Here is a 27,452-nt window from a genome sequence, read left to right on the forward strand (position 1 = left end):
TTGTGATGACGTTGCATTTTTATTATTATTGTTTCCGTATTGTCTGAATTCAGACAATGCTGCAGCAACGTCCAGAATAAACTTAACTTGCTCCAGCCACATCTCTTAACAACATATTCCAAGCAAATTTAAACAAACAATTTAATAAAGTCCGTACCACTGCTTCTTTTTAAACTTCACCTAAACACATTTCCCCGACAACGCGAACTCATAATTCGATTTGACTCGCACAAGTAAAACCCCCACGTTTTATAAACTCCATAAATAACAAAACCCTCCAAACATTCTTATCAGGCCCGACGATTCCAGCAATAAAAAACACATATTTTAAGGTTACCATTTTACGATCGACCTGTACATTCATTCAAACAAAAACCCATAAAGCGGCAACCAAAATAAACGAAATACATTTCGATCGGGTTTCTATTTTATTTCTCATTCTTTATTCACGTCTGCTTGAACTTGGAAAATAAAGAGGAGAGAAAAAGAAAAACCCGCCAAACTGGTGCTCGAGAACTCTGTTCGTTATTTATAAGGAAATTGTGAATCTTTGTGACTGCATAACGTGGGGAAGATGAAAGTGAAAAGTGAAATATTATTTAGATTAAGGGAGCAAATTTAGGCGGAGATGCCTCTTGGCTCCTCTGGGGAACATTTATTCAAATATTGGCGTAAAAGGTACAGAATGCATATTAATAGTGTTGGACGGAAAAGTACAACGTAAAACTGGTTAGTTTGAGCTAAATTAACCGACTTTTTTTGTTTTTTTTTTTTATTTTAATTTTAAAGTTAAACTATAATTTAAAAACTAGAAATTTCGAAGGTTGATGGTACACGTTTTTTTTGTAAATTTAGTGGAAGGTTGGCTTCAAGTCTTAGTTAAAGTATTCACAAATTTATATAATTTCTTAGAATATTCTGCCGGCAGCTGCCTGAATAAAATTTTACGCTTCATTATTTCCGAGTTTTTGAACTTGGTTGAGTATTCGGACTCATAATATTTAACAGAAAATTAATTTCCTGGGGTTTAATGAAAATATTGTTCTGCCCTATGCTTAATTTCAGTCAGTTTTTTCTAGTTGTCTGTCTGTTTATTTTTGAAAACGATTTCGTCGTTTCTATTTATAATAAATCAAACTAGTTTATTACAACGTTGATTTAATTGAGTTAAACCAACCAAACAAAACCCCGCGGGTGGTGTTTTTGTTACGCTTGGTTTATAAGGTTCCTGAACGCTCCCTGTTATTGAAGAAATGGCAAGATTTAATTATTTTTAATTACATATAATTTTAATTTAATCAATAAAACAGTCCTCCAGAAAATATACTATTCACAGTCTTTAGTTTTTAGCTTTCAGCTGAAATTTTCATCAAAGTGAGTTATATTTATTCACTTTATTTAAAGACCAGACTTGTACACAGCTCAAACAAATTTAAAGTACGTCTGCGTCAAGCCCGGAGTGTTCTCTTAATAAATTTTTTTTTCGTCTCTTTCGTTTAAAAAGCACAAACAGCCCCTATGTGAAAAAATTAATGGAACTTTTTTAGCTCTAGATTTTTGTTTACGATCGTTCGTCATTTATTAACTACAGAAACTTAATTCAGAAATTTATTGAGGTGTTCAGCGATTTGTAGAATTGTTTCGCTTTGCCCGGACTCCGAGCTTTTTTCGATTCCGCACAGTGCTCACCTGCTAATCCGGCACTTAGTAGCAATAAGACGGCAGCCAATAAGAACATATTAGCTGCACGTGAAATCCGGTGTTGCCCCTAACATGGCGGCGTCGATTACCCGGAGTCGGTCACTTCAGGAATCCCAAACTGGAGTTTTTCCGGCGGCGCATCATTCGTTGATTAACTCTGCAAGCGAAAAATAAAACTAGTTAAACTTGACCGGACTACTCCGGGAGTCGATCAAAGTTGAATTATCCGGTAGTAAACAGTGCAGATTAGAGCCGAGTTACATAAACGTTACAACAATTAGGACGAGTAAATTTGGCCAAGTTAATAGCCGAAAGGTAGACAACGTATAGTTAGATGTTTTCAGTCCGGTGGGTTCGAAGCTCCGAGCTGAATACGAAATTGAAATGTGTCTGGTGAGGAAAGCGTTGTGGGGCGCACATTTAGGTAAATACGTGTGTGTGTAATAGGTCGTGGAGTTATAACTTTTTGAAGTGAAAAAGTTAGATAAAATGATCGAGTTATGAAGGTGGGTAGTATTGATTAGAAAAGAATCTTTGAGTTACGGTGGAAGTAAGAACTTTACTCGTAAAGTAGACGTGCTGAAAAGACGTACTGTGTTGGAAGAGATTGTGTAAACAGACTTAATTTGAGAGTTTGGTATTTTGCAGGAGCATATTCCATTAATTTTCTAACGTCTAATTTTAAGCTAAAACCATTAAAACGGATATTGTGCCAATATTTCTCGAAAGCTGTACAGTGACAGATTATTTCAAACACTGTTTTATAACTTAAAAGAATAACATTTCCATATGGAAATTTTAAAACAATTCTGTTTTTAAACATACCAGTAGCAAATTCCGTTGAGTCAGAGTCAGAGCACGGGCACTATTCGTGCCTGGTGTGATGAGTAGTCAGAGAAGAATGTAATTTCATCATATCGTCAAAGATAAGAAAATGTCTGGCATTACACAGAAAAATAATAATCTCTGCATTGTGCTAATAATAAATGAAGTTTTATCGAGCTTCAGATTATTTACATTTTACAAACATACTTTGTGTTATATAAAAGCTTCTATTTAAAAGAGAACGCAGTCCTTTTTCGGAAAATTCTGTTCGTATTTGTTTGATGTTAACAATGAATCTACAAAGAATTCTCTATAATTTAAAGCTCTTATCCGTTCTAATTGATACCGTTTTTATATTTTTTGGACAACTTTTGATTATACTTTTTTTTTAATTTTGGAAAATAGTTTTCCTATGTTCAAAGTTTTTTCAAGGAATAAAACAAAAATGAAACTTGATTTGATTTTGTTTGAAAATTTTGGAAAAATATTTTCTTTTCTTGACTGTTGGAATGAACAGAATTAAAATGACGTCAAATTCTTCCTTCCAAATGAAGACCAGTTTAACAATTTTTTTGGAAAATTTTAGGCAATTATTTTGCCAATTCTCTCGGTCATTTGCAGACAGTTTGAAAATGACTTCACATTCGTAATTTTGAACAAATTGTCAAGTATCCCAATGATTTTTTTGCTTTGAGAATTACGTCAGATTCGTAACTTATAAGAAATTTTTTGTTAGCCCAGTGCTTTTTTCTGAATGGACAATTTGAACTTTTTTTTTAATTTTTGGAAACATTTTTTTTATTTTCTAGGTTATTTTAGGAATAGAACAAAAGTCACCTCAGATTATTATTAATTCACGAAACACTCTGTATAAATCAGTTTTTTTTTCTTGTAGCCCAGTTGCGTTCTAGCAATTTTTGAAAATTTTGAAAAATAAAAAAAAAAAAATTTTCCGATTTTCTCCGCTCCTGAAATAGACAAAATCAAAATGACGTCAGATGAATCTAGAAAGAATTCTCTACAAACTAGTCCTTTTTTCCTTTCGAACGGAGACCGTTTTAACAAGTTTTTTGCAAAATTTTTGGAAACCGTTTTTCTAATTTTCTTGGTAATTTGCAGACACAGTTTTTATAAATTATTTCAGATTCGTAGCTTTGAAGACATTTTCAATGGTTTTTTTTTTTTGAAAAGGCAGTTTGAACCTTTTTTTAAAAAATTTTGGGAAATATTTTACCCATCTTCAAAGTTACACATTTCAAGAAGTAGAATAAAAAACTTCTTTATAAATGAATTTTTATTCCTTTTTTTAGCAAAATTTGATTCTTTGCCGCTTTTCTCGGTTGTTGGAACAGGCAGAATCAAAATGTCGTCAAATTATTAATCTACAAAAATTGAGATTTGTCCTTTGGAAACATGTATTTTGGAACTTAATTTTCCATTTTTCTCGGTCATTCGAGTTTCGTAGTTTGGAAAAAAAATTCCAATAGCCCAGTGCTTTTTTTCTTTCGAATAGGCGGTTTGAACCTCTTTTTTGAAAACTTTTGAAAACGATTTTCCTCATTTTCAAAGTTTTTTCAAGGAATACTGAAGAATTGAACGTAGATTATTAATCTACGAGGAGCTCTCTATAAAGCAGCACTTTTTCGCTTTTGCATCACCGTTTTAATAATTTTTGGATTTTTTCTTGGAAACTTTTGGAAATTATTTTTCTAATTCTCTCGGTCATTTGCAGACAGTTTGAAAATTGCTTGAGATTCGTAACTTTCTAACATAAGCCGAATTGAAGCTGTCCAAGTCAAACTTTTAAAATATGTCAAATATAAGTTGTGTGGTGATGGTATTGTGTTAGCAGATACAGACCTTGTTGCATCTTATCTGTCAGTACATACACTAGAAAATCGTCGTAAGTATCACAAACTATGTTTTCTTTTTAAATTATTAAATGGTTTAATTGAAGCCCCCATATTGCTAGCGTTGGTAGGTCTTAATGTGTCAATCCGTAAGGTTCGTACGCCTAGGCTGTTTTTTATACCAGTTCATAAAACGAATTATGCATTACATTCGCCTCTAAATAGCGTTTTGATGATTGCTAACGAATGCAACACTTTAGAGTTTTTTGGTATCTCCCTCAACGCCTTCAAGAAAGAATGTCGCAAATTGTTACTATTATGTTAATATGAATTGTTATGTTAATATTTTGTTATGTACTTTATGTAATGCCTTTACATCTTTCGGCGTAATAAAGCACTATTATTATTATTATTATTATTCTAGTATCCTGGTGCTTTTTTTCTTGTGAATAGGCAGTCTGGATTTTTATTTTTTGAAAATTTTCGGAAAATATTTTCCCTATTTTCAAAGTTATTTCTAGGAACAAAATGACTTCAAATAGTAAAGCTACAATGAACTCCTAAAAATCAGTATTTTCTCCTTTCGTAGAGCTGCACTGTTTTTACAATTAACGGAAATTTTTTGAAAAATTTTGAAAAAATATTTTAGCACTTTTCTGGTTGAATAGAATTAAAATGACGTCAAACTATTAATTTACAAAGAATTCTCTATAAACTACTATTTTTTCTCCTTTGAATGGAGACCATTTTTACGTTTTTTGGAAAATCTTTGAAAATAATTTTTGTAATTGTATCGGTCATTTGTAGAAAAATATTGAAAATTACTTCAGATTTGTAGCTTAGAAGAATTTTTCTAGTAGGCCATTTTCTGAGTATTGCAAATAGGACAAAAATGACGTCAGATTTCAGAAATTTCTTCATAAATGAAAATGTTATTCCTTTCGCCTTGCTGCTACTTTAACAATTTTTGGATTATTTTGGAAAAATTTTAAAACATACTTTGCCATTTGTCGTGGTTGTTGGAATAAGCGGGATCAAAATATCGTCAAATTATTATTAATCTACAAAGAATTCTCTATAAGCGATTTTTTTCCTTGGGCGTGGAGATTATTTTAACACTTATTCGTGGTTTAAATAGGCAGTTTGAACTTCTTTTTCGAAAACTTTTGAAAAATATTTTCCTCATTTTCTAATTTATTTCAATAAGTCAGTATTTTTTGTTTCGCACAGCTGACATTTTAACAATTTTTTTATTTCTCTTATAAAATTTTGAAAACATATTTTGCTACTTTTCTCGGTTGTTGCACAGAATCAAACAACGCCAAATTATTATTATTAATATATTTCTCTATAAATTAGTCTTTATTACTTTCGAATGGAGACCATTTTAACATGGTTTTCGCAAAATTTTTGGAATTTATCTTTATCGTAATGTTCTCGGTACTTTTTTTTTGAAAATGATTTTCCCATTTTCTAAGTTATTTCTCGGAGCAGAAGCAAAGTGATTTCAAATATTAGGTCTACAAAGAACTCGTATAAATCAGTATTTTTTTCCGTTGGCACAGCTGCTGTTTCAACAATTATTGGAAATTTTTGGAAAATTTTGAAAAAATATTTTGCCACTTTTTCTGCTGTTGAAATAAACAGAATCAAACTCACGTCAAATTATTAATTTACAAAGAATTCTCTATAAACTATTCTTTTTTCCTTTGGATAGACACCATTTTAACTTTTTTTTCAAAAATTTTTGAAAATATTTTTTCTAATTTTCCCAGTACTTTGCAGAGAAAGATTGAGAATTATTTTAGATCCGTAGCTCATAAGAAATTTTCTAGTAGGCCAGTGCTTTTTTCTGAATAGACAATTTGAACCTTTCTTTCAATTTTTGGAAATAATTTTTCTCATTTTTTAGGTTATTAGAAGAAGTAGAACAAAAGTGACCTCAGATTATTAATCCACGAAAAACTCTCTATAAATCAATAGGTATTTTTTCTTTTTGCATAGTTGCATTTTAGCAATTTTTGAAAAATTTTTAATTATTTTGAAAACATATTTTGCGATTTTTCTCAACTTTCGAAATGAACAGAATCAAAAGTAGGCCAAATTATTAATCTACAAAGAATTCTCTACAAACTAGTCCTTTTTTGCTTCCGAACGGAGACCATTTGAACAAGTTTTTTGGAAAATTTGTGGAAACTGTTTTTCTAATTTTTTTGATCATTTGCGGACACAGTTTGAAATTTACTTCAGATTCATCGCTTTGAAGACATTTTCATTGGTTTTTTTCTTTTGAAAAGGCAGTTTGAACCTGTTTTCAAAAAATTTTAGAAAATATTTTTCCCATTTGCTAAGTTATTTCAAGAAGTAGAACAAAAATGACCCCAGATTGTAATTCTAGGAAGAATTCTTTATCAACGAATATTTTATTCCTTTCGCATAGATGCCATTTTAATAATTTTTGGATTTTTTTGGAAAAATGTGAAAAGATATTTTGGCATTTTTCTCGGCTGTTGAAATGGACAGAATCAAAACAACGGCAAATTAATAAATTAGTAATCTATGAAGAATCCTCTACAAACTAGTTCTTTTTTCCTTTCGAATGGAGACCGTTTTAACAAGTTTTTTGGAAAATTTTTGGAAACTGTTTTTTTTAATTTTCTTGGTCACAGTTTGAAAATGACTTCAAATTTGTAGCTTTGAAGACATTTTGGTGTTCTTTTTTAAACCAGTTTGAACTGTTTTTGGGGAAATTTGTGAAAATATTTTCCCCACATTCCAAGTTATTTCAAGAAATAGAAGAAAAATGACCACATATTGTAATTCTAGGAAGAATTATTTATGAATTAATGTTTTATTCCTTTAGCATAGCTGTCATTTTAATAATTTTTGGATTTTTAAAAGAAAAATTTGAAAATATATTTTGCTATTTATCTCGGATGTTGAAATGGGCAAAATCAAAATGCAAACAGTTTGAAAATTACAGTTTTGAAGATATTTATATTGTTTCTTTTTGTTTGAAAAGATAGCAGTTTGAACCTTTTTTTGAAAAATTTTGGAAAATAGTTTCTCCATTTTCTAAGTTATTTCAAGAAGTAGGACCAAAAAGACCCCAGTTTGTAAATAATTCTAGGAAGAATTCTTTATAAATGAATATTTTATTCCTTTCGGATAGCTGCCATTTTAATAATTTTTGAACGTTTTGTTTGGAAAAATTTGAAAACATATTTTGTTATTTTTCTCGGCTGTTGAAATGGACAGAATCAAAATGACGTCAAAACATTAATCTCCAAATAATCCTCTACAAACTAGTTCCTTTTTCCTTTCGAATGGAGACCGTTCGAACAAGATTTTTTCGAAAATTTTTGGAAACTGCTTTTTTAATTTTCTTGGTCATTCAGATTGAAAATGACTTCAAATTCGTAGCTTTAAAGAGATTTTGTTTTTTTTTTAAGCAGTTTGAACCTTTTTTTGGAAAATTTTGGAAAACATTTTCCTCATTTTCTAAGTTATTTCAAGAAATAGAACAAAAATGTACCACAGATTGTGAATCTAGAAAGGATCCTTTATGAATGAATGTTGTATTCCTTTCGCATAGCGGCCATTTTAATAATTTTTCGATTTGTTTGGAAAAATTTGAAAATATATTTTGCCATTTTTATCGGCTGTTGAAATGGATAATAGAATCAAAATAATGTTAGATTATTAATTTACAAATAATTTTCTACAAACTAGTCCTTTTTTTCTTTCGAATGGAGACCGTTTCAACAAGTTTTTTGGAAAATTTTTGGAAACTGCTTTTCTAATTTTCTTGGTCACTTGCAGACATAATTCGAAGATTAGTTGAGACTCCTAGCTTTGAAGACATTTTGATTGGATTTTTTTCTTTCGAAAAGCAGTTTGAAACTTTACTTGAAACGTTTTGGAAAATATTTTCTTAATGTGTTAAGTTATTTCAAGAAGTAGAACAAAAATGGCCCCAGAATGTAATTCTAGGAATATTTTATTCCTTTCGCATAGCTCCCATTTTAATAATTTTTTGATTTTCTTTTTGAAAAATTTTGGCAAATATTTTCTCCACTTTCTAAGTTATTTCAAGAAGTAGAACAAAAGTGACCCCAGTTTGTAATTCTAGGAAGAATTCTTTATGAATGAATATTTTATTCCTTTCGGTTAGCTGCTGATTTAACCATTTTTGTATTTTTTCTGAAAAATTTGAAAACATACTTTGGAGATCATTTTAACATGTATTTTGGAAATAACTTTTCTAATTTTCTCAGTATTCGAGATTCATAATTTAGAAGAAAGTTTTCAATAGCCCAGTGCTTTTTTCCTTTTGAATAGGCAGTTTTCACCTCTTTTTTTGAAAACTTAAGAAACATATTTTCCTCAATTTCTAAGTTATTTCAAGCTCTAGAACAAAAATAAGTTAGTGTTTTTCCTTTCATACAGCTGACATTTTAACAATTTTTTGACTTTTTTTTTAATGTGTTCGAATGGAGACCATTTTAACATTATTTTTAGCAAAATTAACTTCAGATTCGTTTCTTCGGAGACATTTTCTAGTAGCCCAGTGCTTTTTCTTTTGAACAGGCAGTTTGAACCTTTTTTTTGAAACCAGTATTTTTTGTTCTTTCGCATAAGTGCCATTTTAACAATTTTATGAAGTTTTTTGAAAAATTTACTTTGATTACTAGGAATTCTCTGTAATCTAGTGCTTGTTTCTTTTCGAATGACGCCGAAGTTAGAGAATTTAAGATTGGTGAAAAAAAAACAATGACATCAGAATCCGTAAACTGAATACTGTCTAAACCAAATAAAACACATAAATAATAAATCAAAACCCGAAATACTGCGAATACAACGTAATAACTGAGGTCATCTTCAAAACCCATAAAAAATTCAAACCATAGGCGTCACCACTCGCCGACTATCACTATCACAAAGCAATTAAACCGACCTTAAAAAAATAGAACAATGAACTTCATTAATTAACCAAAACATTTTTTCACCCCTTTTGTTGACTCAGCGACACCCTTTCACTTAAATCGCTTTGCGAGCTTCCAGCGGAATTTCATGGGTCATTTCGTTTGAACTTTCCTAGCACAAATTAACATTTTCCCAGAAACCACTTCGTATGTGAACTAAATTTTGTTTACTTTAATAATATTTACGAACCGGTGTGACCTTTTCAGGTACAGACTCGAATTGATTTTCCTACGGAAAAGCGAGTCTATTAATTACACATTAAAAGAGTTGTCAGCATTGTTACAATAAACAAACAGTTACTAAAACTGGACTTGACATTTTCCACCCACAGCCCCATTGAGTTATTGTAAACAGCAAAAACCCGCTTCCGAAAAGGGTTGATTACTCAAATATTAAAGGCGGACCCTTACGAAACTGGATTCGATCAAGATCTGGAACATTTCCACGAGTTTCGAGAAAAAATCTGTCAAGTTATTTACAAAGAACTTTTGTCGCTCTTCTGCATCAATGTTTATAAACTTTCTGTTGACCCTGATCTCCTGACACGTCAAAGAAATTTGCTTGAATATTGTGACCTAATCAGAAAATTCCCGACACAATCCAGTCGCAAAAACCGCCCCATTACAAACTTAGCTCACTCTTGAAACCAGAAATAAAAGAATTTTGTTTCTGGAGGGTAAATATTTTTAACCGCACTTGAGAACCCCATTACTGCAAGCTCTGCAGGTTCTTGAAATGTCTCATTACGGGAAATGGCGCCTCGAGCAGTCCCTCCAGAACTATCATGTTTTATAGTCGTCGTAAAAATGGACTTTATTATTTCATTTTGTTTGCTACAGATTCCAATTACGAGAGTAAGGAACACGACTTAATAAAACGCCTTTTTTGTAAAAAGAGTCCGAGTTGGAAGATAATAAAAAATCGAGAAATGGTATTCGCTTTCATGACAACAAAGAGCAGCTCGTCGCTGCATCGTCTCAACATGATAAATTGAAAGTGATCTTTCTACACGTAATAAAAATTTACGATTCCGGTTAGAGGAACGCGTGGAAGTTCGACCCAGGTTCATTTATTCGGCGAAGTTATCACTTACAGTGAAGGATCATTATTTTGGGAAAAAGGAAATTTGTTTCAATTTGGGTAGTTACATTTTCAACAGCTGCGACTTAATGTATTAATCTACATTTCATCTGGAAATCTGTTCAGTCTGTTCAGGGGTGGTCTTTACCCCCTACGCGAAAAACGATACAAAATGAAAGACGGAATATCAAAAACCTAATTAGGGTTCTTTTGATCTTCCCTCCACTGAGCAAAATTAAACGTCGAATGATGAGTCGGACATTGATGTATGATGCAACTCCAACCCCGACTCCAGAATTTTCCGTCGAATTCTTCGATAACACTTATCGAGTGATTCACTTGCAGGTGTTCTTCATGCAATTCCTGGTCATGATAAGTGTAATTTTACACGAAATGATGGTGCACTTTTGCGCTGAATCACTCTCGATAGCGCTGAATTTTTCCCTGAAACGAATTTTTCTGTTGTTTTTAACAGGGACAAAAACAAAAGTGATATTTGTTCAATTCTCCACTTGAATGATACGTCGATAACTTTAATAATAAATAAATCCGAATTCAAGGTTCGGGTTTATTTTTGTTCCGTGTTACACCGGTCGGATAAAATATTTTCGGCCGCGTAGGTTGATGAGGTCCTTCAGGGGATGAAAAATTGATAGGTGTTGTGGTTTCACTGAGCTTGAAGAGGAAGCATTGTCTGGCTGGCACTTTTATTTTATAACGGGTTAAATATCGGAGGAATTAAGTATCGATTTTATCAAAAATGTACAGCTTCCGAGGTAGCTAATTTAAAGTTAGTTGGCGATTTAATCATTTCATGTTGTTTGGAAAACCGCAGCTGGGGTTTACATTTCTTTTAAAAATTATCGAGACTAAAATTAAAGGAAATTGTAGTGCTTTGAACGGAAAAATTCTCCGATGAATTTTTCTGGGTTCGTGTTCCATTTATTCTGTCTTTTATTTTTACGTTCAGTGGAGTGATTAGACGCTAGACTCGTTCCTAATGGCTAGTTAAAAAGTAAAAAAAAAGTAGTAAGGTAAAATAAATTCAATCCAGCACGTTATTTACAGACCAGGAATAGCTAGCTAATGGCCTTTAATAAAAAAACCAAAGTTTACTTATTTTATTTAAATATCAGAGAATGTTCTACTGTTTGATTAATCCGTAACCTTTTGCTCTTCCAGGTTTCTCTTTTTCTTTTTTTTAAGTAATATTCCTGAACTTGTGGTTTATGAATCCCTGTTGAATTATTATTTTAGACATCGAGATTTTGAAAAAACAATCGAGATCGTGTAGGATTTTTGGATTCATTAATTTTTTGATTTCTGGAATTTCTAACTTTCGATTTTTCAATTTCCCGATTTTTCAATTTGTCAATCTCTCTAGTTATCAATTTTTTGATTTTTCAATTTTTCGATTCTTCAATTTTCGATTTTCAAATTTGCGATTTCTCGATTTTTCAGTTTTTCGATTCTTCAGTTTTTGGTTTATAAAGTTTTCGATTTTTAATTTTTGGGGTTTCTAAATATTTTTCGATTGCTCGATATCTGGATTAATCGATTTTTCGATTTTTCATCTTTTCGGGTTCTCGGTTTCTGGCTTTTTCGATTTTTCATTTTTTCAGTTATTCAATAATTGTTCGATTTTTCAATTTTTCAGTATTTCAAGTTTGTTCTTCAATTTTTCGATTTTTTAAATTTTCAGTTCGATTTTTCCTCTTTTCGATTACTCGATTTTTAATTTCTCGATTTTCCAATTTTTCAAATATACTGACTTCTCGATTTTTTACTATATATTTCGATTTTCAAAATTTGAGGTTTTTCGATTTTTCAATTTTTTAATTTTTGGTGTTTAGATTTCTCGACTTTTCGATTTTTTGATATTTCAATTTTTCGATTTTTGTATTTCCAATTTTTAAAGTTCGGTGTTTCTAAATTTTCGGTTTTTCGATTAATTAATTTTTCAACTTTTCGATTCTTCAATTTTTGATATTAAAATTTTTCTATTTTAAATTTTTGGCGCTTCTAATTTTTCGATTGCTCGATTTTTCAGTTCTACAATTTTTTAATAATTCAAGTTTGTTTTTTAAATTTTTTGTGTTTCAGTTTTGAGATTTTTCAGTTTTTCTCAGATTCTTTGATCTTTCAGTTTACCGACTTTTAGATTTTTCGATTTCCCGACTTTTTACTTTTTCAGTTTTTTAATTTTCCGATTTTCGAAATTTTAGATTTTTCAATTTCTGATGTTTCAATTTCTTGATTGTTCAATTTTTCGACTTTTTGATTCTCTGATTGCTCGATTTTTTGCTATTATATTTTTCAAATCTTGGATTTTTATATTTTCAGTTTTTCAATGTTTGACTTTTAAAATTTTCGATTTTTAATAATTTTTGTTCGATTTCTCGGCTTCTCGATTTTTCGATTTGTCATTTCATCAATTCTTCAATTTTTCTGATTTCAATTGTTTAATTTTCCACTATTTCAAGTTTTTTTTTTAATTTTCGATTTCTCGATTAATTGATTTTTCAAATTTTCAATTTTTCAGTGTTTCAGGTTTGTTTTTCCAACTTTTCGATTTTGTAAATTTTCGATTCGATGTTTCCATTTTTCGATTTCTCGATTTCTCAATTTTTTGATGTTTCGGTTTTGGGATTTCTCAGTTTTTCCCCGATTTTCCGATTTTTCAATACTGACTTTTAGATTTTTCGATTTCCCATTTTCTCGATTTTTTTACTTTTTAGATTTTCTAAATTTTAGATTTTTCGCTTTTTTAGTTTTTCATTTTTTTGGTGTTCCGATTTCTTAATTTTCAATTTTTCAACTTTTCGGTTTTCCACTTTTTCGATTTCACGATTTTTTACTTTTAGATTTTTCAATGTTTCGATTTTTGTATTTCGAATTTTTCAATTTTTGATTTTTAAGTTTTTCAATTTTTAATTTGCGGTGTTTCTAAATTTTCGGTTTTTCGATTACTCGATTTTTCCATTAATCGAGTTTTCGATTTTTCAATTTTTCGATTTCACGTTTCTTCGAATTTTTGATTTTTCAGTTTTTTGAATTTCCCTTTTCTCAATTTCTCGAATTTTCCGTAGTTCGACTACTTGACTTCTTGATTTCTCGCTTTTTCGATTTTTCATTTTTTCAATTGTTCAATTTTGCGATTTTTCAGTTTAATTTTCAAGTATTTCAAGTTTATTTTTTAGATTTTTTGATTTTTTAAATTTTCGATTTCTCGAATTTTCCACTTTTTGATGTCTCGATTTTTCAATTTTTTGATGTTTTCAATACGGGCTTTTAGATTTTTCGATTTGCTTATTTTTCGATTTTCTGAATTTTAGAGGTTTCGATTTTTCATTTTTTTTGTGTTTCGATTTTTCGATTGCTCAATTTTTCGACCATTCGGTTTTCCAATTTCTCGATTCCTCGATTTTTTACTTTTTTATTTATGAATTTTTCGTTTTTATATTTTCAATTTTTGATTTTAAAATTTTTCGATTTTTAATAATATACGGCGTTTCTAAATTTTCGGTTTTTCGATTGCTCAACTTCTCGATTAATCGATTTTTGACTTTTCGTTTTCTCGATTTTTCGACTTTTCTATTTTTCAGTTTTTTGAATTTGACTTTTCTCGATTTCTCGAATTTTCCGTAGTTCGATTTCTCGGCTTGTCAATTTCTCGATTTTTCGATTTGTCATTTCATCAATTCTTCAATTTTTCTGTTCAATTATTTAATTTTACATTATTTCAGGTTTGTTTTTAAATTTTCGATTTTTCCACTTTTCAATTTCTCGATTTTTCAATTTTTTGTTGTTTCAGTTTTTGGATTTTTCAGTTTTTTCCGATCTTTGGATTTTTCGACACGGGCTTTAATATTTTTCTATTTCCCTGGTTCTCGATTATTTATCTTTTCGATTTTTCAATTTTTTTTTGGTGTTTCGACTTTTCGTTTTTTTCCAATTTCTCGATTCCTCAATTTTTTACTTTTTGATTATCAATTTTTCGGTTTTTTATTTTCAATTTTTGAATTTTTGATTTTTAAATTTTTCGATTCTTAATAATTTCGGCGTTTCTAAATATTTGGTTTTTCGATTGCTCGATTAATCGATTTTTCGATTTCTCAATTCTTGGACTTTTCCGATTTTTCAGTTGTTGAATTTCCCTCTTCTCGATTTCTCGACTTTTCGTTATTTCTATTTCAGGTTTGTTTTTTCAATTTTCTAATTTTTTACATTTCGAATTTTAGATTTTTTCACATTTCGATTTCTCGATTTTTCAATTTTTTAATATTCCAGTTTTGGCATTTTTCAGTTTTTCTCTGGTTTTTCGATTTTCTAAATTTTAATTTTTCGACTTTTTGTTTTCCGATTTGTCGATTTCTCGATTTTTTACTTTTTGATTTCTCAATTTTTTTATTTTTGTATTACCAATTTTTCCATTTTTTGACGTTTCGAGTTCTCCATTTTTCAATTTTTCGGTATTTTGATTTTTAAATTTGTAAAAATTTGTATCCTGCAGTCCCTCGCTAATTCACCTGAATTACTATCATCCCCACTTTCCTCTTTTCGGGTGTCTCTTTCTCAAAATTTTGTAAATTTTACTCCTTCCATGAAAAATTAAGGATGAAATTTGAAACTACGGTTTTTTTAAATTTAAAGTGAGTTTAGATTAACACACCGATTTAGAGATTGAACCTCGATTAAAATGATTTATTTTCTATATTTTAGTCTAGACAAAACTAATTTAATCAAAAATGCATGCTACTGAAAAAATTCTGGAGTTCAATCTTGGTCCTTTGCTGAACATATTTTTTACTGACCGCAAAACTAAATATAGAAAAAAATGAAAACAAAAAATGAAGAAGAAGCTATTTTCAGAAGCTGTAAAAAAGTAATGATTGGAAAGCACCGGAAAAAATTCATAAAAACATTACTCCTGTGGTACGTTATTTTCAGAAGTGGGTCAGGGGCGGCATTTAGATTCTGTCGATTTACCCAAAATTACTAACTGATCGATTTTGTGATGTAATGTTGAAAACCCTACCAAAAACGTAATACGTACGTGAAATAGATACATTGATCTTTTTTCTAAGATAATAATAAGTAAAACTAGCAACCAGATTAATTTAAATTATATGAAACGTTCTGAATAAATAATAAATGAAAAATATCCCCCAACTATGAAAAGTGCAAAAATACTACGAGACTAATTTTAGGATTTACATTATTTATAATCTTATTTATTACTGGCGAGATCGAAGCTTCAGCTTCTCTTTTATTTATAAATCACTAAAAACTCAGTTCGTGAACTTCCCCCAACATTTTAGGTCATTTTATAATTAATATCATTGTTATTTCATTTGGGACAGAAATAATTAGTTTCAAAATGCCACAAATTATCATTTAGATTAACATTATTTGAAGTAGAAATAATAGTTCCCCATTTACCATATGATCGTTTGAAGCCGAACTAACAACCCATTAAATCTTTTATGTGCCGTAAATGCCGCAATTATTCCCATAAATTTTTGATTTCGGCGTATGAAATAGAGATTTTTATATTTATTCCACGCTAATAGCCGGCGATAAAACGATTATACGACATGACACAGCTGGAAATTTGACAAGAATATATTTGTAACGATTTAACTTTGAAATAAAAAAAATTGGTAACAAAAAATTGAAGACAGATGCATTTTCGCTGGTACACCCTGTACATGCAGACGCTAGAATTTCAGCAGGTGTTTGGCAAGTCTCAAGTTCGGTTTACATTTTAATCCGTGTTTTCGCTCATTTTTCTCACCTTGAAACTATCCCGGTTTGTTGACGAAAACTCTTCCTACTAGATAATACGTCAATGTATCCAGATATGAAAAATAAAACAACTCTTATAATTTATGCTGAAAGGAAACATAAAACTGCGTAAAACCAAACAAAAAGATTATTTTTATCAGCCCTGAATTTTTCAGAAAATAAAAAAGCTTGGAAGGAATGTTATCAACAATGACCAACAACTTCAATTAATCACCACCCATCCCTCCCCTGCACTAGTCGCACCAATGGAACAACCAAACCAGCCCTCCACTTTTTTCGTTATCTATGTTTTCTTTGATTGTCCAATGCTTGCAAATCGCCTGACTTGACAGTGGAGAGGAGGCTATATCAAGAGTTTTCCCTTGCTTTGTCTTCAGTTCTTCGTCTTCAACACCAAAAACCACTCCAAGTGACTCTAGTGCAAGAAAATTACTTCAGAACTTGGAGTGTTAGTCTGCTTGAACATACAATTAATTGTTCAGGCATTCTTTCCGCTCCCTTTTCTGGTAATGGTGATCATCGTGGAAAAGCGGACTCGGGAAACCGGAAAGGGTGCGAAGATCTGATCGAGTTTCGCCGCTAGATTGTGATTTTGAATGATCAGCGTCGTTGCTCGATCGGCCTTTTGTGCCCGAATTCGTCTGGTTTGGCTTCGCTGGAAACGGGGTGAGTGTTTTGGTTTCTCTTGTACCGGAAATCATGTTCAATTGGTGTTAAGTTGGTTATAAATTTTACGACTGCTTTACATTATTAGGGCTCTAAAATTAGGTGTAAACTATCGAAAGGTTAATGGTTATGAGGTATAAATAACGCTGGTGGTTTAAAATAGACTTGATTCACGACTCATTTTTCGATTAGGAGTTGATTTGGGATTCGCGGGTTTAAAAATCGAAACGATGATAAATCAGCGTGGTGATTCTAGACGAAGTCTTAAAGTTTCACCCTCGATAATCGATTTCAATGTTTTCATGCTCGAGTGTGTACATAGTGTGTATGGTTGAGATTATCCCCTAAGCTTATTTAAACACTTTGTAATCATTTGCGTCGAACCCACATATTTGTGGTCGGTTTTCTGTTTCTAGTTAGTCTTTTACGATGATAATCGTGGACAATTGTATGGGTTCTAGGGGTGTAATTTTGTTTAACACAATGTGGAAAAGAGCGGCATAAATTCTTGGTAAGGTTAAAATTACGAGTTGGGTTTCTTCAGGTCAAAACATTATTCATTGATTTATTGATCTATCCGTTCATACATATTTTATTATTTTTTTGTCATGGTCAATGCAAAATTCTCTACAAGTTTGAAACATTTAACGACATCAGCTGAAAAATTCGTTTGTTGGGTCTTTTTTAAGTCACGCAAATTTCTAAGGGACTAAATCGGAGAAGTTTTAGTGTAGAAATCTTCTGGGCTTTTTGAAAAATCATTCCTGTAATAAAATTAAAAATTGTTAATAATATTTTCTCTATCAAGGTAGAAAAAACAAGTTACAATTTCGGGATATACAAATTTTTTAATATTAATTTTGATGTTTAAAAATCGCTGTGGTTACAAGATATCGAATTTTCAGAACGTAATTACACCACATCACGATTTCAGTTCCATTTTTACTTCCCGAGGAAGTATAGTAATCGAGCCCATCGGACCCAGTTTTATATTTTGTCAACGTTTCATGACCCCTAGAGTACCTACGAAACAAGTAGTCTCCCATTTCCGTCTGTCTGTTAGTCTGTCTGATGTCTATATATCCATTTTTATTAAACACGTAATTCCGAAACTGCTGGACCGATTATTATTATTGTAAAATTTTGTATGTATATTAAAAATATCATCCCTACCAACAATTTGATGACGTCATTTCAAAGAATTCTATTTTAATTTGGTTTAACTGTTATACAGCAATATAGTCCTATAAGTGTGGTGTATGAGTCTGCTTTGAGTTTTTCTTTACCCGTCTAAATTTTTGCAAAAACATACTGCACGGTATAATAACAGTTTACCATTAGCAAAAGCCATTCCGGAGGTGGTCTAGTGGTTATGAGACTGGAATGAGGACCGGATGTCACGCGTTCGATTCCAAACTTGGCCTTTGGTTTTTTCTTCTTTTTTTTCTCTTTTTCCCTCGTATTGTGTATTATTTCTATGTTTATGACGTCATATTTTTTTTTAATGAAATTTCCCCACTTTCTCGAAAAGGTGATAATACGCCTTAAATATGTAGAACTTTCTCGGGTATCCCAACTGTCTTTTTAAAAATGTAGAACCTTGTCGGGGGCGCCAAATGTTTTTTTTTTAGAATTTGAAATCTTCTCGGGGGTCCCAATTGTCTTGTTTAAAAATATAAAACCTTCTCGGGGGCGTAAAATGTTTTTTTTATGTGAAACCTCGGTTTTTGTTTTTTTAGAATCTATAACCTTCTCGGGTGTCCCAACTCTCTTCTTAAAAATATAAAACATTGTCGGAGGCGCCAAATGTCTTTTGTTTTAAGGTGAAACCTTCTCGGAGGTTACAACTGCCTTTTAAAAATGTAAAATTTTCTCGGGGGCATCAAATATTTTTTTTAGAATACCAAATCTTCTCGGCGGTCCCAAATGTCTTTTTGAAAATGTAAAACCTCGGTTTTTGTTTTTTTAGAATCTATAACCTTTTCGGGGGTCCCAATTGTCTTTCTTAAAAATGTAACACTTTGTCGGGGGTGCCGAATGTTTTTAAAATGTGAAGCCTTCTCGGGGATCCCAACTGATATTTTTTTTAAACTTAAAACGTTCTCAGGGGCGATAAATGCCTTTTTCTTTCAATGTAAAACCTTCGCGGAGGTCCCAGTTGTTTTTTTGAAAATGTAAAACCTTCTCGGAAACGCCAAATGTTTTTTTTTTAATGTGAAACCTTCTCGGTGGTCCCAACTGCCTTTTTCGAAAATGAAAACCTTCTCAGGGACGCCAAATATCTTTTTATTTTACTGCGAAACCTTCTCGGGGGTCCCAATTGTCACTTTTGAAAGTGTAAATCTTGCTGGACGCGCCAATTTTTTTTTTTAACGTGAAACCTTCTCAGGTGCTCCAACTTATTTTGTTTCATATAACACCAATATCGAGGGCTCTAAAGATATTTTTTTAACAATGTGAAATCTTCTCGGGGGTCCCAAATGTCTTTTTTTAAAATGTAAAACCTTCTCGGGGGCGCCAAATGTATTATTTTAACAATGTGAAACCTTATCGAAGGTCCCAATTGTCTATTGTGAAAATGTAAAACCTTCTCGGGGGCACCAAATTTCTTTTTTTTAAGATGAAACCTTCTCGGGGTTCCCAACTACCCGTTTTAAAAATGTAAAACCTTCTCGGGGGCACCTAATTTCTTTTTTTTAAGATGAAACCTTCTCGGGGGTCCCAATTGCCCTTTTTGAAATTGTAAAACCTTCTCAGCGGCGCCAAATATCTTATTCTTTTAATGTGAGGGTCCCAATTGTCTTTTTTGAAAATGTAAACCTTCTCGGGGGCGTCAAATGTTTTTTTCTTTTAATTGTGAAACCTTCTCGGGGCTCCCAATTGTCTATTGTGAAAATGTAAAACCTTCTCGGGGGCACCAAATTTTTTTTTATCATGAAACCTTCTTGGAAGTCCCAATTGTCTTTTTTGAAAATGTAAAACCTTCTCGGGGGTCCCAATTGAGTTTTTCAGAAATGTAAGACCTTCGCAGGGACGCTAAATGTCATTTTTTTTTTAATATGAAACCTTCTCGGATGTCCCAACTGTTTTTTTTTTTTGAAACTGTAAACGCTTCTCGGAAGCGGCAAATGTTTTCTTTTAATGTGAAACCTTCTCGGGGGTCCCAACTATCTTTTCTGAAAATGTAAAATCTTCTCAGAGGCGCCAAAGGTTTTTTTGATGTGAAACCTTCTCGGGGGCACCAAATGTGTTTTTTTTTTTAATGTGAAACCTTCTCAGGTGTTACAACTATTTTTGTTTCATATAACACCTTATCGGGAGCTCCAAATATACTTTTTTAACAATGTGAAACCTTCTCGGAGATCCCAACTGTCTCTTTTGAAAATGTAAAACCTTCTCGTGGGCACCAAATGTGTTTTTTTTTAATGTGAAACCTTCTCAGATGTTCCAACTTTTTTCGTTTCATATAACACCTTATCGGGGGCTCCAAATATATTTTTTTAACAATGTGAAACCTTCTCGGGGATCCCAACTGTATTTTTTGAAAATGTAAAACTTTCTCGGGGGTCCCAATTATCTTTTCTGAAAATGTAAAACCTTCTCGGGATAGCCAAATTTTTTTTTAATGCGAAACCTACTCGGGGATTCCAACTGTCTTTTTTTTTTAATGTAAAACCTTCTCAGGGGCGCCAAGGATTTTTTTGATGTGAAACCTTCTCGGGGATCCCAACTGTCTTTTTTGAAAATGTAAAACCTTCTCGTGGGCACCAAATGTGTTTTTTTTTAAATGTGAAACCTTCTCAGATGTTCCAACTTTTTTCGTTTCATATAACACCTTATCGGGGGCTCCAAATATATTTTTTTAACAATGTGAAACCTTCTCGGGGATCCCAACTGTATTTTCTCAAAATGTAAAACTTTCTCGTGGGCACCAAATATGTTTTTTTTTAATGTGAAACCTTCTCAGGTGTTCCAACTTTTTTTGTTTCATATAACACCTTATCGGGGGCTTCAAATATATTTTTTTAACAATGTGAAATCTTCTCGGGGGTCCCAACTGTCTTTTTTTTAAATGTAAAACCTTCTCGGGGGCGCCAAATGTTTTTTTCTTCTAATTGTGAAACCTTCTCGGGGCTCCCATTTGTCTATTGTGAAAATGTAAAACTTTCTCGGGGGCACCAAATTTCTTTTTTTTTAACATGAAACCTTCTTGGGAGTCCCAATTGTCTGTTTTGAAAATGTAAAACCTTCTCGGGGGTCCCAATTACGTTTTTTAGAAATGTAAGACCTTCTCAGGGACACTAAATATCATTTTCTTTTAATGTGAAACCTTCTCGGATGTCCCAATTGTTTTTTTTTTTAAATGTAAAACCTTTTCGGAAGCGGGAAATGTTTTTTCTTTTAATTGTGAAATCTTCTCGGAGGTCCCAACTGTCTTTTTTTAAAATGTAAAACCTTCTCGGGGGCGCCAAATGTATTATTCTTTTAATGTGAAACCTTCTCGGGGGTCCCAATTGTCTTTTTTGAAAATGTAAACCTTCTCGGGGGCGCCAAATGTTTTTTTTATTTTAATTGTGAAACCTTCTCGGGGGTCCCAATTGTCTGTTTTGAAAATGTAAAACCTTCTCGGGGGTCCCAATTACGTTTTTTAGAAATGTAAGACCTTCTCAGGGACACTAAATATCATTTTATTTTAATGTGAAACCTTCTCGGATGTCCCAATTGTTTTTTTTGAAAATGTAAAACCTTTTCGGAAGCGGGAAATGTTTTTTCTTTTAATTGTGAAATCTTCTCGGAGGTCCCAACTGTCTTTTTTTAAAATGTAAAACCTGCTCGGGGGCGCCAAATGTATTATTTTAACAATGTGAGACCTTCTCGAAGGTCCCAATTGTCTATTGTGAAAATGTAAAACCTTCTCGGGGGCACCAAATTTCTTTTTTTTAAGACGAAACCTTCTCGGGGGTCCCAATTGTCTTTTTCGAAATTGTAAAACCTTCTCAGGGGCGCCAAATATCTTATTCTTTTAATGTGAAACCTTCTCGGGGGTCCCAATTGTCTTTTTTAAAAATGTAAACCTTCTCGGGTGCGCCAAATGTTTTTTTCTTTTAATTGTGAAACCTTCTCGAGGCTCCCAATTGTCTCTTGTGAAAATGTAAAACCTTCTCGGGGGCACCAAATTTCTCTTTTTTAACATGAAATCTCTTCGGGGGTCCCAATTGTCTTTTTCCAAAATGTAAAACCTTCTCAGGGGCGCCAAATATCTTATTCTTTTAATGTGACACCTTCTCGGGGGTCCCAATTGTCTTTTTTAAAAATATAAAGCCTTCTCAGGGGCGCCAAAAGGTTTTTTTTTCACTGTGAAGCCTTCTCGTGCATCCCAATTGTCTTTTTTGAAAATGTAAAGCCTTCTCAGGGGCGCCAAATATCTTTTTCCTTTAGTGGAACCTTGTCGGGGGTCCCAATTGTCTTTTTTAAAAACGTAAAACCTTCTCAGGGACGCCAAAGGGTTTTCTTTTTCAATGTGAAACCTTCTCGTGCGTCCCAATTGTCTTTTTTGAAAATGTAAAACCTTCTCAGGTGCGCTAAATGTCTTTTTCTTTTAATGTGAAACTTTCACAGGGTCCCAGTTTTCTTTTTTTAAGAATGCGAAACCTTCTTGTGGTCCCAATTTTTTTTGAAATTTTGTATTTCTAGTGATTAATCTTAAAATTCCTTAGAAAACCTAACTTGTGTCGTACAAACTGCTTTTATTGTATTTCATTTCCGACAAAGAAAGTCGACAACATAATTTCTAGAGTTATGTAAACGGTGGTGAAAACCGCTTTCCGAAATTTTTCATAAATAATTGAGATATTGATTTTTAAAGATGCGTGATGAAAATTTTACCAAAATTTAAAGAAAAAGATGATGCAAGCTCTTTGCACATGCATAATTTGTGATTTCGGCGAAAATTCCATCATTTAAATATTCGACGACTTAAAAATCTTGAGTAATAACCTCGAGGACGTTAAAATTAGCAATTAATTACAGTGAAAGTTTCTTTCCACTGCGAAGCTTTTCATTAACTCCAACTTTTATACAAATTACAGAAAGTTTTTTCTAATAAAAAACCCCATTAAACTTCAAAATATCCGACTTTATTCAAGCAACAAAACTTAACCCAACAAATTGCATTAATGCGCGCTTAACGAGTCTTTATGATGATAATCCCAGCATTTTCCCGGAACTGGGTTCATTTAACACAATTTTCGTACATACATTTATGAATTCACCAGACCAGATTAACAATCCGAACGAAAATATTACCTTGTTTATTTCCAGAAGCTCCGAAATAGTTCATAACCAGTTCATAATTGAACGCAAACCCTCTGAGGCAGAATTTCGTCCATATTCCCAAAGATCGCGAGGATTTGGCGCGTTTGAGGTTTACAACCAGAAGCAGCACACTATTGAATTATCAAGAGCAAGAATTGCGTGGCTGAATAGAAAATTGAAATACATTCCTCGCAAGCTGTCGGAATGGAAATCTATTTTTCAACAGAATAAGGTTGGTGGCAAAATAACACATCGAACGTGCACCTGTCGGATAAACGTCATTTTTGATACGAGTTCGATAAAGTCGATGCACGGCGCTGCATAAAAATCACTAGAACGTTATTTTTCTTACGATGATAACATTCACGCGTAATGTTTGCCCTCGATGCGTAAGTGTCACTTCACGTATGCCGCGAAGCTTTTTCTGGAAAAAGTTAGTAACACAAAGCCAACTACGAGCTTTAACTTATAAAAACCCCTCCATTTAGTTTTTTATTCTCTATTATCAGTGACAAATGGCTCACGCTTATCACACGACACCTTTGCCCTTTGCAGTTTCATTCGCGAAACGCTCGTGCCATAAATTCGAATTAAATTACGATTTTTTAACGTTGTAAATTATTTTCGTCGTAAAACCAAGGTACAAATCTACAAATTGTCCAGTGGTCGCTTTTCTCCGTAATCGAGTGCACGCTTGTGTTGATTTCTGTGTTTTCTTTGCAGGTCGAGGATTTATCGGTGGGGATGGATCCTAAGATTAAGTGTCGCATAGAGGCAGGTCAGTAAGATTTGCCGAAGCTTTTTAACGTGTTTCGGCATTCTTACTCTCCCTCTTCTTGTGATAACGACCTTCAGGGAAGGACAATGGGTATCGATTGGCGACGAATATCGTTCGGTGATGACGACATCGTTATTAAATTAATAAGTTTAGTGAGTAGGTAAGTGTCTGTTATTTTCTTTGTTTGAAGTCAGGCAATGTAATTTATGACATGAGTCGGTTTGTGACACTCGGGACTGTTATAACCATTAATTTTCATCGAGGGGGTATCGGTTTTACTGTTTTACACGGGAATTTGTAAGGGCAAAATTTAGGGTGAGTAAGGACTGTTTCCTTTGAAACTAGAACTTACTAAGCTGAGAATGTCGCTCAATACCTAATTATGTGATATTTTTCCGTCCTCTTTTCTCAATTTCAGTTTTATTACAGAATAAAGTTCAAACAAATTGATAAAAACCACCCTTGCCACATAAACCTCCATTTATTATTAACCGTGCGACATTATCATAAATTTTTATTGATCAAAATAATGAATAACGTAGTTTATCGCGCTGAAGCAAATATACTACATTAAATTAAAATTAAACACGTTCGACGTGTCTTGTATAGCTTTAAATATTAAAACATTGCATATCGTGGCGATTAAATATTTACAACACTTTATTAGGAAATTGTCTCTACAAACACGGAGAAAATAATTACTGATATCGATCAAAAAGTGCTTGTTTACCACACAATGAATGCAATTTTGTTGCTGAATACTGACTATCAACACTGATTCGATACACCCACACAATTTTTTATAAACGGCGTTGCGTGAAATCGCTTTTTAATATATTTGTGATTTCTATCGAGCACGACGTGACTGATATGACATCGACGAAAATAAATAATTGATGATTCATCTAATAATAAGAAAAAACAATCGAAGCTCCTCTGAAAATTCTTATAATTATCTCCATTTCCGCTAAAAAAATATTGATCTACGTTTGTACGATACAGCGACCAAATTTAGGCACCAGAAACACTCATCATCGGTATTGATTCCGTAATGACGGAAATGAAAACCGCAACGCGTTTTGAGCAAACAACCATTAAAAACATTCGCGATGTGAATTTCGACGTCGGTTAATTAAACTATGGATTTTCCTTTCAGGTTAGTAATATAAGCACATATCTCAAGTTACTCAAGTGTTCGTAAACAAAGAGAAATAAATACCGAGCTGCACAAGGAATAAACAAGGCGCTATCCTGGAAAATCCACCCTCTCCGAGGACCGAGGCGCTCCAGCCAGGTGGCGATATGTAAAATTATAATGGGGTGAGTTGCTAAGAGTAAAGTCGGCTTGATTTATTTCCTGCGGAGGTGGCTGTATTTTTTATGCGTACTCACTTGAAGAAAACTGTATTAACGGCTACATTGTTTTGTTTTTTGGAATTGCGCTGAGAGAAATGAATAATTTGGCAGATGTTTTACGACGAACTCGTAAAGTTAGTAACGCTTCGTAAGGTTCCAAGAGTCATTTCTCAATTTTTTGTTGCGTGATTGACGCTATTATACGAAAACGTCTTTCTGGGAATTAATCTTCCAGGTCTAATTCAACGAAAGCCCACAATTGCTGCCTTCAGAGTTAAAGATTTTATTTCTGAATTGAAGTCTTCCAGGGGTCTTAATTTATCTATCGCATGGCAGCCACCGCAATTTTCTTTTGAATTTCCACGTATTACTTTCTTAGTTTCTTGGAAGATTAGCTTTAGGTAGTTGAAATTTATTATCCCGGGTGTCTGAAAAATGGCGGATTAACTCTTCAGTACGTTATGTACGGGCGTTTCGGGAGTCCCAAAAAAAAGATGTAGATTACAAAAAATAGAAGGCGGGTGGGCGGGGTTAATAAGAATTTTCCAAAAATAGAACACCAAAGTCCCCTAAAATTATTTTAAATAATTTACAAAAAAAATCTCCATGGGCTCAAAAAATAATACATTATGGGAACCCAAGAGTCTCCAGAATGAATAAAAAAAATTGGTCGAAGGTCATTTCGACAGAACTTACCTCGCCCCTGAATTGCAACCCAACAAACTGTTTCTTTGAAATATTATAAAAATTGTTTGCGATTTTTGTTTTTATAACCTTCATAAAGCTAAAAAACAGTGGCATAAATAACATTGCTGCAGCTTTTTTGGACTTAAATTTTTCAATTCTTTAATTTTTAATTTTGAATTTTTCTTGAGTTTCCCGATTCGCAATTTTTTGAATTTTCAAGTTACATCTTTCAATTTTTCTACTGAAAATTTCTCATTCCTTCAAATTTTAGGTATATGCATCTTATACTAGAGTAAAATAATAACTTGACTAGTTTAAATATTAAAAAGTAACATATTCTTGAACATGTGGTTTATGAAGCTGTGTTGAATATTTAACCAGAATTTTTCGATTTTTCTGTTTTTCGAATTTTCACTTTTTCTCGATTTTTCAACTTTCGATTTTTCAGTTTTTAATTTTCGATTACTCTATTTTCGATATTTATTAGTAGTGGAATTTTACAATTTTTCGATTTTTCAATTAGCCGATTCTTCAAATTTTCGAATTCTATATTTTTTTATTTTTCGATTTCTCAATTTTCCAATGTTTCAATTTTCCGATTTTTCAGTTTTCCTCCTCTTCATTTTTTTTTATTTCCATTTTTCAATTAATCGATGTTTTGATTTTGCCATTTCCTGAATTCGATTTTTCTATTTTTCAAGGTTTCGATTTTTCGACTTTACATTTTTGAGTTTTCGATTTCTCAATTTTTCAATTTTTAAAATTTTTCAGTTTATTTATTATTCAATTTTTCGATTTGACAATTTTTCTCCTGTTCAATTTTTGGGTTTAGAAATATTTAATTTTTGCAATTTTTCAAATTTGACTTTTATAAACTCTCAGTTTTTCTATGTTTCAAATCTTCAATTTTTTGGTTTTTTAGGTTTATGATTTTTCAATTAAACCTTAATGATTTTTCGAATTCATTTTTTTGACTTTTTGATTTCTCAAATTTTTATTTTTTTATTTCCCAGTTTTTGGATTTTTCAGATTATTTATTATTCAATTTTTCGATTTCTCAATTTTCCGATGTTTGAATTTTACGATCTTTAAATATTTCGATTTTTCAATTTTTGACTTCTAAATCCTCACTTTTTCGATTGTTCAATTAATCGATGTTTTTTTTGTTTCAGTTTTTTATTCTCTTTGTTTTTTAAAAATTTCAGTTTTTCAATATTTTGATTTTTAATTTTCCTTTTTTTAGTGTGAAATTTTTCAATTTTTCGATATGCAATTTTTCGGTTTTCCAACTTTCAGACTCTTTAATTTTTGGTTTTTTCAACTTTGGATTTTTCAGTTTCCCGATTTTTCAATTTTTCATTTCAGTAATTTTTAATTTGCAGTTTTTCTAGTTTTCGCTT

General features: G+C 32.1%; 1 protein-coding gene across 6 annotated transcripts in view; it reads right to left on the bottom strand.

The window, feature by feature from the left end:
- LOC135140454 (uncharacterized) overlaps positions 1-27,452 on the bottom strand; it is an 87,307-nt gene that overhangs the window by 29,915 nt on the left and 29,940 nt on the right. For all 6 annotated transcript variants that reach the window (XM_064071014.1, XM_064071023.1, XM_064071041.1 and 3 more), the window contains exon 2: positions 1,690-1,858. In XM_064071014.1, the coding sequence (XP_063927084.1) occupies positions 1,690-1,738 (49 nt within the window). In that variant the 5' untranslated portion in view covers positions 1,739-1,858. The remainder of the gene's footprint in view (positions 1-1,689; positions 1,859-27,452) is intronic.

Source organism: Zophobas morio, unplaced genomic scaffold (genome assembly GCF_036711695.1).
Source record: "Zophobas morio isolate AGI-343-1 ecotype UQ-CSIRO unplaced genomic scaffold, CSIRO_AGI_Zmor_V1 ptg000004l, whole genome shotgun sequence".
Taxonomy (NCBI): Eukaryota; Metazoa; Arthropoda; class Insecta; order Coleoptera; family Tenebrionidae; genus Zophobas; species Zophobas morio.